General features: G+C 35.9%; 1 protein-coding gene across 1 annotated transcript in view; it reads right to left on the minus strand.

The window, feature by feature from the left end:
• Positions 1-1,870: 1,870 nt before the first annotated feature.
• The window catches only part of PRKAR2B (protein kinase cAMP-dependent type II regulatory subunit beta), a 102,586-nt gene continuing 91,581 nt past the window's right edge, over positions 1,871-12,875 (minus strand). Inside the window, exons 7-11 of the mRNA XM_027539671.1 lie at positions 10,271-10,372; positions 8,610-8,684; positions 6,240-6,305; positions 5,974-6,112; positions 1,871-3,825 (exon numbers count right to left, since the gene is read on the minus strand). Of these exons, the coding sequence (XP_027395472.1) occupies positions 3,692-3,825; positions 5,974-6,112; positions 6,240-6,305; positions 8,610-8,684; positions 10,271-10,372 (516 nt within the window). The 3' untranslated portion in view covers positions 1,871-3,691. The remainder of the gene's footprint in view (positions 3,826-5,973; positions 6,113-6,239; positions 6,306-8,609; positions 8,685-10,270; positions 10,373-12,875) is intronic.

Raw genomic sequence — 12,875 nt, forward strand, 5'->3', positions numbered from 1 at the left:
ATATACCAGGCTCAATTACATCATTATTCAGAGAATATGAGTGTGGACAAAAATAAAAATGTTACTTACCATTTCAGTAAACAAAGAATGTTGCCCACCCTCAAGCCAGCAGCCATTGCAATCACCCCTGCACCCTGAGAGGAATTCAGGATGGGAAAAAACAGGATACTGGCCCTAGATGAGAAAACCACTAAAATCTTTTAACTTGAAATATGTATTTTTGTGTGTGATTAGCAATGATCTTTTGATATCTGACTACATTTTTTTTTTTTGGTCTTTTTCAGCAAAAACTCCTATGTATCCTGGCTCCTCCCTTACCTCTTTGGAACAGTCCCTCAGGGTTATCTGAAAGGCTGTTTCCCCAGGCTATAGTCCTCAGTTAAATTCCCCAAATAAATATATCTCTCAACTTTTAGGCTGTTTTGGGCTTCCCCCCCACCCCCACCCCCCACCCCCCCGCCCCCGCCGCCCCCAATTGAAGTATGAAGCCAAGAATTGCATGGGGGAAGCAAGAGACTCAAGATTGCCCAAGTTCTGCCATGGATGCACAAAGTAAATGATTTTGGTGGAGTCATGGATTTTTCTCACTTATACAAATGAAACTGATTTAACTTCTTGTAGTGACTAATGGGCACACAAGTCCTCCAAGTAAGTTTACCTTACTGCTTTCATTTCCGTAATTCATTTTACTTTCAAGGTGTTTTTTTTTTTTTTTTTTTAATACCCGTAAAGACTGTTTACTAACAACTGTATAGTTTCAGTTGCTCAACCAGTTTTGCTGCCTTGAAAAGTATCCTGGAGCAGGTAAGAGTTTGTCTTAACTCTTGCTCCAATTTCTTTTTTTCCTTCAGTTTCTTATCAGAATTCTTTCTCATACTCAACATGAGGCTGTACCTCACACATTTATTTTAGAAGCCAGCATTCCTTATTATTCTATTTCTCCCTTATGAATTTTCTCCCACATGTGTTAGTAATTCTGTTTCTCCCTTAGTTATTAACATTTTATTTAGATTTGAGACTCTCCTTTCCAGTTGTTTAAGCTGGATAGTACAGCTCATCCAGATGTGTTACTTAGCACTCTAGGCTTATACATTATTAATGTTCTTTAAGAATGCCAAAGGCCATCTAGTCCTTATTAGAAATGTAACATTTTTTGAAAAAAATTAGGAAAAATTATATCCATATTTTAAAGATGCTTTAGAAAGAAAAAGGACTCAGCACTTAATCCTACATATTCCAATAAAATCCGAAGTTCTTCCTTAGTGCTGTGTGTCTCACTTGCAGAATTGTAAAGCATTTTAAAGAGTGCTAGCCAGGTTTCTAAGAATAAACCAAACACATTCACACAGCATGGATCCCAGGTAGTGTTTTACATTTATATGCACCAAGCCCTAGTTTGTATCAGCAGGACACACACACACACACAGACAAAGAAAAGCACCTTTGTATTAAAATTGAGCGTCCTCCCAGAATTCTTAGTCATACATGATGCATGCTTGAATGAAACATCAACAGAGAATTTCCAAACATAAAGACTCTTGGCTGGTGATTAAACAGGGGCATCCATAACTCAAACTTGTGGTGTTTTAATTACTTTAACACATACATTCCCTAGTTAGCCAGCCAGACTTGGTTATTCTAAATGGCTGACTGAGTCTGCAACATATCACAACTATCTGTATCACATATAACCGATAGTTAAGATTTTTAAAAACCTCTCGTCCTACAGAACCACACTTCCTTGCTGCAAGCTGCCCAGATCTTACCTTTGTTTTCACATATGCCGGACCTCTGTCATGCATTTCACATGGTATAATGTGCACTACGAAGTCACAGTAAAGAAACAAGAAAGAAAAAAACACCTCAGTAATAATATTTTATTATAAAACTGTGCTTTATTATAAGGAAATTTTAAATATAACCAACAATACTGAAAATAATGTAACTGGCATTTACAGCCTTGGTCAGAGTTCTTTATTAAACAGGCATTTGTAGTTAACAATTAGCTTATGCAACAAAATAGGTAACTTGAAAAAGTGAAGGAAGTTGAAAATACAGAATGATAAACCAGGAATTTGTGGTTGTGTTTTTTTCTTGTTCGGTAGACATGACTTTTAAAATCTGAAATATTATAGAAAACAAATCTGCATTCAGTAAGCTCTCTTCCCGTGGGAAAGTTTGCAAAGTAGTTAAAACTGTGCTAAAATGTGGCTGAAGTTATATTTTACATACTTCTTATATGTACATTATCCAATTCACGTATCTTTACCACATTTTCATTATACAAGCAAGACCAGAAACATTCTCTAATAAGACCACACTAGCCACAGAATTTTTTTACCCATGTATATATTTCTTTGAAACATATTTCCCAAAATGAAATCGCTGATTTAAAAGGGAACAACTATTTAGAATTAATGTCTCTGGACATTGGGGTCATGTAGTCCTAGAATCCATGTAAGAGTATACTGCTTTGGTGGAATATAATTAATTCATTTTATGTAGCAGGATAATAAGCATTATCAATTATCAACAAAAATCTATTCAGCTGAGTTCATTCTGCATTTGCAGAATGAAATGAATGCAGTTGAGAGTCTACATTAAAGCAAGTGGAGAGGCCTAATGGTATACTTGGAATGGGCAGAAATTCCTTGCATCCTTATATATGTTTTACTTACAATAACTTATTTCTCCCACTTTGGAGGAAACCCATGGGAGCAGATGTCTGCAAGGATGTTATTACACATGTCTAGTGAAGAACAAAGAAATATCTATGGGCATGTTGATAAGGACCCCGAATATTTTTGGTATAGGAGACTTTTTTTTTTAGCATATATAATAAGATCTTAGGCTTTTAGAAGACAACAATTAAGTTTAAAGAACATTTAAAAATATTTGTGACATTAAATGTCAAACAAATTTTTAAAGATAACAGAGAACTGCAAAAATGAAAGAAGGAAGCATAGATAGATGCTTTATGAGGAAAATAATGACCTTTCATCCAAAGACACTTTCCTGTTGTTGTAATGACTAAACTGCCTGTCCTTAAAACCACTGGAATATGTAGGCTACTGACATTATACCCAAGAAGTCAAAAGGTACTTTATTGCAAAAATATAAAAGGTTTTAAAATTGCATAAGATGTTTTATACCATTTCACCAATAGGCCAAGGCCAGCACATAACTTATCAAGCCAGAAAAACTTTAAAACAAAAATGGTTAAATTGTACTTACTATATATAGTGAGTTGTAAAAAGAATGTGATGCCATGCTGTATAGCATGGTTCACTGCCAAGTTCCCTTTTACATGGGTGTAGTCATAACATATCAATCTGAGCAAGTCAAAATGAATACACATTGCCTATGATAACATCCTTTAATTATCTTCTTAAACACAGATACTTTCAATATATTACAATCATCTGAATCTTTCAGTCAAATCATAATTTTGTGGAGTAGAAAGTCATTTTATCAGTATGTTGATATTTTTTGATCTACTCTTTTTAGAAAGTGATGTTAAAGCCTATTGACTATTAAATACCTATTCTGTTTACTGATACATTGTAAATGTAAAAAAAGGAAAAAACCTGAAATCACAGAAAATGCTTGGCATCTACACAAACACATTCTCAGTGGACTAACCACTACTGTGTAATTTTGTCACTAGAGGTCTTGCTCCAATACTTTTGCTTCATGCAGTGGGTTCAACAATATCCATGTTTGTTCCAAACAGGGCAACTAATTGCTCTTCATAGGTAGCGATGTTCCTTTTCATAATTTCCATGCAAGGTCCCAAAAGCCTTTCAAATGCTTGCACATCCATGGCTAAGAAGAGTGGAGAATAAAAGAAAAATAACATTCTTTACAAACCTGGAATTTCTAAGTCACTTATGGTACCTATTTCACGTATGTCAATGACGCAATGGCATTTTTGCATAAATATCAGATACAAGAAAAAGGCATAAAGATAAAAACATTCCACTTCAAAAAGGAAGCAGCCAGTGGCCCGTGGCCATATGACGTTGTATTGGAAGTTCCTGATCCAGGTTAAAAGAATGAGGGATTGTTATGGCAAGACCTTGGAATTTTACAAAATAAATTCATTTTTATGTCACCACTTTAGCAGTATGAACTCAAGGGTGGCAAGGTAGTGTTTTCTATCTTTTTTTCCCTCCTCAGGGTTTACAATGCAATGCTGTGAAGACCAGATGTTGCCCTTTACAATTTTTTACTCTTTTATACTAGGGTCTAGTCAATTCAAAATGGCAGTCCAAATAATGATTTTGTCCACTTCTGTAAGTATATGCTCTATGTTGCTTAGATTGCTTGTCTCGAGCATTTTTAAAAACTGAATTTATATGAAAATATAATCATACTATCATTGAAATACAAATTAAAATTCTTTTGTTTTTGCTTCTTAAATTTACAGAACTAAAAAAGGCAGTGTTTACAATAGAGTGAATGGAAATTCTTGCACTGCTGGCAGCATGCAAATAAGTGCAAATACAAGTGATATGGCAATAGATATCAAAAACCATAAAAAGAAAACCCAATTCCAAAAAGCATTTCTCAGGAAAAATCCTATCATGTGAAAAAGCAGTATATGCACACACCCCCACAGAAAAGCTCTCCTCCACCGCGCAAAATGGAGCCAAAACTCAAAAATTATGTAACAGTGGGAAGTGAGTAAATAATTCAGTGTGTATTTAAGCAATGTTAATATCTGATGTAATAAACATGAGAAAATGCCTAAGCTATAATGAATGAAAGAAGCAGTTTACAAAACTGATTTAAAGCTGAAAACATACAAATAAAAAAGGATGATAAGGAATTATAATAGGATGTGGAAATTGCTGGGTGGTGGTGGTACTGGGTAACTCTTAGTTTTTCCTACCTTTCTGTATTTCTCAAATTTAATGTGAATATATATTTTATTATAGAAAAAAAGTAATGGGATTTCACTCACATCATCTTTACTCCCTACTGTCTAACACCTCTATCTACTCAGAGAAATTACCTGTCAGCTTCTAAATTTTTCTTTTTCATCCAAGTGTAACACTAGAGTAATACTATACTTATTTAAAATCATTTAAAAAACAACTTCTCTAAGAAAATTCTGGGGATACTTGCAAATCTTAACACTGAAGCTAAATTTATTCTACTGAACTGTGGACGAAGAGTACAGAGTAGCTAATTACTTTTTAAATTAATTTTTATTGGTGTATAGTTGATTTATAATGTTTATTACTTTCTGCTGTACAGCAAAGTGAATCAGTTTATACACAGACATGTATCCACTGTTTTTAGATTCTTTTCCCATACAGGTCATTACAGAGTATTGACTAGTTTTCTTAAAGAAAATGTCATCTGTATTAATATCTCCTGAGTTATATTTTTCATTACTAAAATAAGTTATTTCTCACATATAAAATCTCTGCTATATATAGATGCCTTCCAGCTGAAGATGGCCCTTCTGTTCATGGCATTTCTGTGTGGTACACAGAAGTAATAAACAGCTGAACAAGATTTTCATTGTGCTATGACACACTTGAACTCTTGTTTCCTAATCCTAGGATGAGAAACTTTTCCTAGACATTTTAACTTCCCCTGCAGAACTTAGTATACCTTATAAAAGTGCTGTTTGAGGGGGTTTTTAGCAGAAATGGAACACAGTGCATATTGTTCATTTGAAAAATTAGATGTAAAGCTTGGTACTCAGAATTCTTATCTTAACAACATACTAAAATGTTACTTAATGTCTGTAAAAAAGAACAATGTATATGTGTGTGAAAAGTTTTCTAAGAAGTTGGCTTCCACAAATTGGCTTGACAGTGCAATGAATCCTAATCTTGTATTCTGTTGGGACCATAAAACTTGTGAACCCAGTAAAATAATCAGTGTGACGCTGAATACGTACAATGCACACAGAAGGATTTCAACTGGGGCAAGTGTGCCCTGGGCCGTGAGTCCTACCTAAACATTTGACGGTCCCGATGGCGTGTGCGGAAGCGGCTCGGGGCTTGTTCGTTACCAGAGCCAGTTCGCCGAAGTACTGCCCTCGAGAACACCGAGCGATTTCAACTGCACCGTTCTCCTCCACCTCTGACTTACCCTGACAAGGTGATGGAAAGTGTTAGCGTTCACTCAGCTTAAGAAAAACAGAATGAAGCTTAGTCAGGAAAAAAAAAAAAAAGTCTATTATGTTACTTGTTAATATTTCATGGATTTTTAGGACTTACCTTCCTTTTCATAGTAATTTTCACTTCGCCCGATTCTACAATGAAAAAAGAATCAGCCAAGTCTCCCTGTCAGAATAGAATAAAAACAGAGGGTGAAAAATCCAACTTTAGTTGACAGCAATCCTGCTGCCCACCACACTCTGAAATCAATCCCATGCCAGTTTACAGATCATCTCCTGAAAGCTGAAACCCCACAGAACAGGTTATGGCCCCTCCTAAGTTGAGATGTTATGATCAACAATTATCGTGTAACAATTTCATTTGTAAAATCATCTGAAATGATATACTGTCTACTAGAGCATCTCTGCTAAAACTAGCAAGAAAATATAGCAACTAACACCAAGGTAAGAATTTCGCTCAAACTGCAGCCTGGATAAAGCACAGACATGGTCAGAAACGTGAGCACTGTTTCCCAGCAGTGTCGCCTCTGTCAGCTGCTCCTATGCTGAAATATGCCACCCTGGGTCGTTCCTAACCTATGAAGCCAGAGCATGGCAACCCAAGATAATCCAGCAACTCCGCAAGTGGAGAAAGCAGGCAGACAAAGCGGTGTGTGTGGGCCCTGATGCCTGTCCTGCAGGCTGGGGACCAAATTTTAGATGCTGGGTTACTGACAGCCCACCTCAAGGCCCAGAAAGACTTCTCAAAGAAAGTGTTGCCATTTCTAACTACATAGCTGCGTTTTCTTGTTTTCTTTTTTGAACAAATTTCCTTGATTTCCAATGATGCCTTATGAATTAAGTAATGTAATACAAAAGATGACATTGACTTCCCTAAGCCTCTCAAAGTGATTCTGGAGAAACTCAGGTATTTCAAAACTCTTTACTACAATTCAAGAAATACAGTATCAGATTGTAATATATAATAAGGAATGCAGAGTCTCCATTATACTATAGTGCAGACATGTATGTTTATAAACGCTTAAAAGACAACTATCTAAAGATACCTTTAATAAAGTCTCAGTATACATATGTCTTTTCCCTTACCTTTTATCAGGCTTTCTCTAAGACCTTCATGTGAAATATTCAAGTGTCTTAAATCATAAAAGGTCTATCAACTGCCATGCAATTTCATTTTTAAAACATGCTCAAATTGCATGTAAAACTAATGAGTTAAGTTCTGTTGGTCGGTTGGGTCAATGTCAGTTTGCTAGTTTTGATGTTGTACTAGTGATACAAAATGCACTGGGAGAGATTGGGTCAAGAGCACATGGGACTTCGTGTTTTGTTTTGTTTTTTTTTTTTGCAGCATGCTGTGAATCTATAATTCCCAAAATAATTGGGAAAAGTCATTTCAAAAGTGCTCTATGCTTTGCAGCTTTTCAATTTGTATCATGGAATCTCAGCCTTGTTCTCTAATTTGACAGACTGGGGGTGGCAGAGGGGGAAGACTGACCGATGTACTTGTTTATTTGCCTTCTAAACTGATTCTTTTCTCGGCCTCCCAGACCTTGAATCTTGTTTCACATGTATGAAAAGAGACAATATTTTAGATAAATATTACAATATAGTATAATATTAATAGGAAAATTACCCAATTTGTTAAAAACCTTTTTTTTTTTAAAAGTCTTTATTAAATAAACAAATTCAATTTGTTATAAACTGCTTCTGTGGTTTTTTGGTAGGCATGTGGGATCTTAGCTCCCCAACCAGGGATTGAACCCGCACCCCTAGCTTTGGAAGGTGAAGTCTTAACCACTGAACTACCAGGGAAGTTCCTAAAAAACCTGTTTGTAACTAGGAAATTAGCAGTATCATCGATATGCTTTTATCTGTAAACTCTAACCGTTTCTATAAATCCTACTTCTGGGTAGGTCTGTTCTAACCAATATGTGTATTGCTTCAGGTTCTAAATGGGATTTGAGAAAAGCATTATGGGTTCAAGAGCATGCCGGCCCCCTCAGTGCCTGGCAGCCAGTGAAGTACATGGTGCAACATGTCCCCTTCTTGGTTAATTTCACGGTTTCACCAGTGAACTGACTGTGCAGAACTTTACACCTTCCAATGCACCTTCTGGGTCCTTATTAATAAATGTTATGGAACGATTACCAGTTTTTTTCCCCTGTTATAAATGACATCTTAATTCTCTATATACATGTGACCTTCACGTCCGGTACAAATATAAAATTATGCCTAAATCTATTGGATGATTTAATATATATTTCCTTAAGATTTAATTAAAAAAAATAAAAACATTCAGATAGCTTGATGGCTATAAATTAAGCCATTTTAAATACATTTGGCAGGAAATAATTATATTAATCCACCACTACATACTAATTATGGACAATGAAAATTTTATTAAGACTTAGAATATATAAGAATCTTTTGGAAAATAACCTCAAACTGAGCTCCATAAAAAGTATTATACCTGAGCAATGATTTGTTCTCCATCGTTGTATACTTTGGTGCCTATCACATCTACCACTTTCAGGCGTTCAGAAACCTATAAAGGAAAAAGGATAATACAGTTGACCCCTCAATGATATGGGTTTGAACTGTGCACAGTCTACTTATCTACAGATTTTTTCCAGTAAATATACAGTTGCCCCTCCATATCCACAAATGTGGAACCCAGGGCCATGGAGGGTCTGCTGTAAGGGACTTGAGCATCTGCAGACTTTGGTATCCACCAAGGTCCTAGAACCAATCCCTGTGGAGACGGATGAAGAACTATATGAAACAAACTAATCAGGTAATCTTAACTATTTCATGGGTTTAAAAATGGTAGCCTACAGGCCAAATAAACTGAGCAATGTGTGTGTTCATATTAATAAACCTAATTAATATAAAAAGCACAATCGCTCAGTGGTGTCCAACTCTTTGTGACTCCATGGACACAAGGCTCTTCTGTCCATGGATTTTACCAGGCAAGAATACTGGAGTAGGTTGCCATTTCCTACTCCAGGGGGATCTTCCCAACCCAGGGATTGAACCCATGTCTCCTGTGTCTCCTGCATTTGTAGGCAGATTCTTTACTCGCTGAGCTATCAGAGAAGCCCCATTATATGAATTACGTGCCAGCATTTTAAACAAATTTTTCATAAAAACTTGAATTTCCAGCTTCTCTTGAAAAATCAGAACTGTCAGCAACACTCAGCCCATATTTTCATGTGGCATAAATAAACTCTGGTGCACCAGCAGCTGTTTCTTAAGATGGAGCACATGCTCTCCAGTTTACCAAAGTCCCATCCTGGCTTGGTTTTCTTCTTTGTTACTTGCCTAACTCTGAAGGCATTTGAATTTCCAACTCTGACCTATTTTTACTTAAACAGATCTGCTGCTGGAGAAGATGAGCTGCCCAATATGCATTCTGAAACGAGGCCTGAATTTCTACCAGGTGAATACTGACAAGCCAACATAGGGACATGTCAGCAGGTAGGTCTGTCAACCCCAAGGATTCTGGCCGAGAGGCTGGAAGGATGGTATTACTGTCACTCAGGTGGGGAAGAAAAGGAAGGATGTTTGGGACTTGTCGGTTTGAGATATCTTTTAGATATCCTAGAGGAAATGTTAAATATGCAATGTTAAATAAGCCTGGCTTGGGTGGGGCCTTGCACAGTGATGTCAGTTTTAAGAGGCATCAACATAATAGACATTTAAAGCCAGGGGATTTGACAAGTACAGCATGGGAATAAGTGCAGCCTGCAAAAAGAAAGAGAGACCTTGGGATGCCAATTTTAAGAGGAAAGGAATAAGGAAGGAGAGGGCAGTGAGGACATTCTGTATTTAGATAACCTCTTCCTGTAAAGGCTACTGCCTACATTTATGTGATTAGTTTAAGTCTGCTTTTAGAAAGAGATCTCATACAAATCTGCTGTAGCTGCTCCCAAGAGTCTATTATGTGTAAACAACAAAATAGATACAGTTACAGGCAGTAAAAGAAATACTAAGCTATTAAAACAATGTAATCTTTTCAAGTGAAAATATAGATAGATTATTATTCAAAGAAACCTTCTGCAGAGCTAAGCATTCCTAACAAAACAGAAGCTTTTAAAGCAAAATAAAATAAAAGCACAAACATATACTTACTTCCAAAGATTTAAGGAATGGCAGTGACTCAATAAAGCTTTCATACATTTTTCTCTTTTTGGCATTATTTTTTACAATTATCCTCCTGAAGGTTACCCTGTCCTAAAGGCAGAATATCAAATATGAAGACAATTAAAAGGTAGACCTTATGAGGAAAGAAAGTTTGAAGAGATAGTTTCATTTTATTCCCTGTAAGAAACAAACAATAATTGAAGATTTTCAAAATAAAAGATTAATATTATTATACTTCTAATACAACTCATTTCATATTTTTATTTCCTTAAGCATTAATATAGAACCATATAAAATGTTATTTTCATGCTTTTGAAGGAAAGCAACAGTTTACTTTTAATTCAGAACAGAGATCTGACCAACATGTAACTAGTGGGCTAAACCCACGAGGTGGTGCTGTTGCACCATTAAAAAAATACCAGCTTCTGTTTTCTTTTTCTCCCCAGCTTTTTGAGATACAATTGACTTGTAATATTGTTTAAGGTATACAACATGTTGATTTGATATATATTGTAAAATTATTACCACAGTAGAGTTACTTACTACCACAAATAATTGTCATTTTTTTGGTGTGTGGTGACATTTAAGATTTATTCTCTTGGCAGCTTTCAAATATATTGACAGTATTGTTACCTATAATCATCAGGTACACTGGGTCTTCAGAACATATTCATTTTATAATTACGCCCCCCAGCCCCTGGCGACCAACATTCTACTCAGTTTTTATGAGTTCAAACTAGCACTGAGTTCTTTTGTTATAGATAACAGCCCTGGAGTGTTAAAGTTCAGTGGGACGTGGTGAGCTTTTTTTCTTTTTTTTTTGAGATATAACTGGCATACAGCATCATACTAGTTTCAGGCGTAGGACATAATGATTCAGTATTTGTATCCGTTGTGAAATGATCACTACAATAAGTACTTAATATCTGTCACCATAAATAGTTACAGAATTCTTTTTCTTGTGAGGAGAACTTTAAAGATGTACTCTTATAGCAACTTTCAACTATACAATACAGTATTATTAACTGCAGACACCATACTGTACGTTACGTCCCTAGGCTGTATTTTTAACGGAAGTTTGTACCTTTTGAACCCCTTCACCCATGACCAGCCTTTTATTTAAAAAACAAAACAGAAAATCTGGGTGTGCATCCCTTTTAGTAAAGTGTTGTTATGTATCTGTTTCACACACACACGCACTGGTTGTGACATTTCCTCCTGTTTCCTGTGGGCTGCAGTTAAAAAAAAATACATGGAAACCAGTAGTATTAGAAATGTTTTTAAATCATGCAATTACAATGTAAAGAGAGCTTGAAAAATTATTGACTCTAGGATTTTTTGTCACATCCACATGTCAGTTTTCTTTTTTAAAACTGTGCACAGAGAAACTACAACTTTCTTGAGTAGACTTTGATTCCAGTGTTTATCATGTTCATTTTCCTCAAATGTTCCTATGTTTATACTACTTAATCTCAAGGATCCAACACTGAATTGAGGAACGAGGGAAAACTTTATAGGTAATGGCTCAAAAAATGGTCTTCCTACAAATTTTACATTTTAAAAATTCCTACAAAACATTATATTAGTTCTTAGTTAAGAGCTCTCAGAATTATGTTAGTTTGGCATACACTGATCAACAACTATACTTTTAATACAAAATAAAATTAACAGGGATATGTTCTTTAATTAATAATTACTATGACAACATATTGAAAGTGAAAGTGAAGTCGCTCAGTCGTGTCCGACTCTTTTCGACCCCATGGACTGTAGCCTACCAGGCTCCTCTGTCTATGGGATTCTCCAGGCAAGAGTACTGGAGTGGGTTGCCATTTCCTTCTCCAGGGGATCTTCCCGACCCAGGGATTGAACCCGGGTCTCCCACACTCCAGGCAGACGCTTTAACCTCTGAGCCACCAAATGAACTGATAGGATAGAGAAAAATGCCAGTGTGGATGTAAGTATCTAGGAAATTAAACATCCTGTCTTCTAATTTAGTTTACTACAATTTTATAAGGGCTGTGATTTGGACTTGCACTCAATCATTTTTTAAAAAAGAAAAAAATTTTTCAAGATAACAAATAAAATTATTGAAATAATTTCCAAGCCTGGCTCTGCAGGCTTGTGTTTTTTTCAAAAAGGTTTCTAAGATCCCAGATTTTAATGACTCAAAATCTCTGCAAACAGCGCTCTATAATAATCTGCATTTCATGAAAGCTCCCCAAGTGACTCTGATACATAAACAGGTCTGGGAAGCAGCTGCAACACCATTTTATGAACAAGGTTTATTACAAAACAGAGAAGACAAGAAATGGGTTAGCAATTTAGAAATTAACCACGGCAACAAGCTATGTGTCTCAAGAAAAATCTTCTACTGGTGGCCCACCTCTTCACACTCACTGTGACATATCAATAAAATCCAGTAAGTCCCATTTCAAATGTTTTCACCCCAGTCATTTCAATCGTCACCTCTCTGAATCATCAGCATGGTCATGTAGATCAGTTAATCCCCCAAGGCTAACCGTGACCTAGACTTATTTACAAAGTTGGACTATTCTACAAAGGACTTTTCTCTTGAGATTTGCTTATCTTCGCA

This window comes from Bos indicus x Bos taurus, chromosome 4 (assembly GCF_003369695.1).
Source record: "Bos indicus x Bos taurus breed Angus x Brahman F1 hybrid chromosome 4, Bos_hybrid_MaternalHap_v2.0, whole genome shotgun sequence".
In the NCBI taxonomy this organism is placed as follows: domain Eukaryota; kingdom Metazoa; phylum Chordata; class Mammalia; order Artiodactyla; family Bovidae; genus Bos; species Bos indicus x Bos taurus.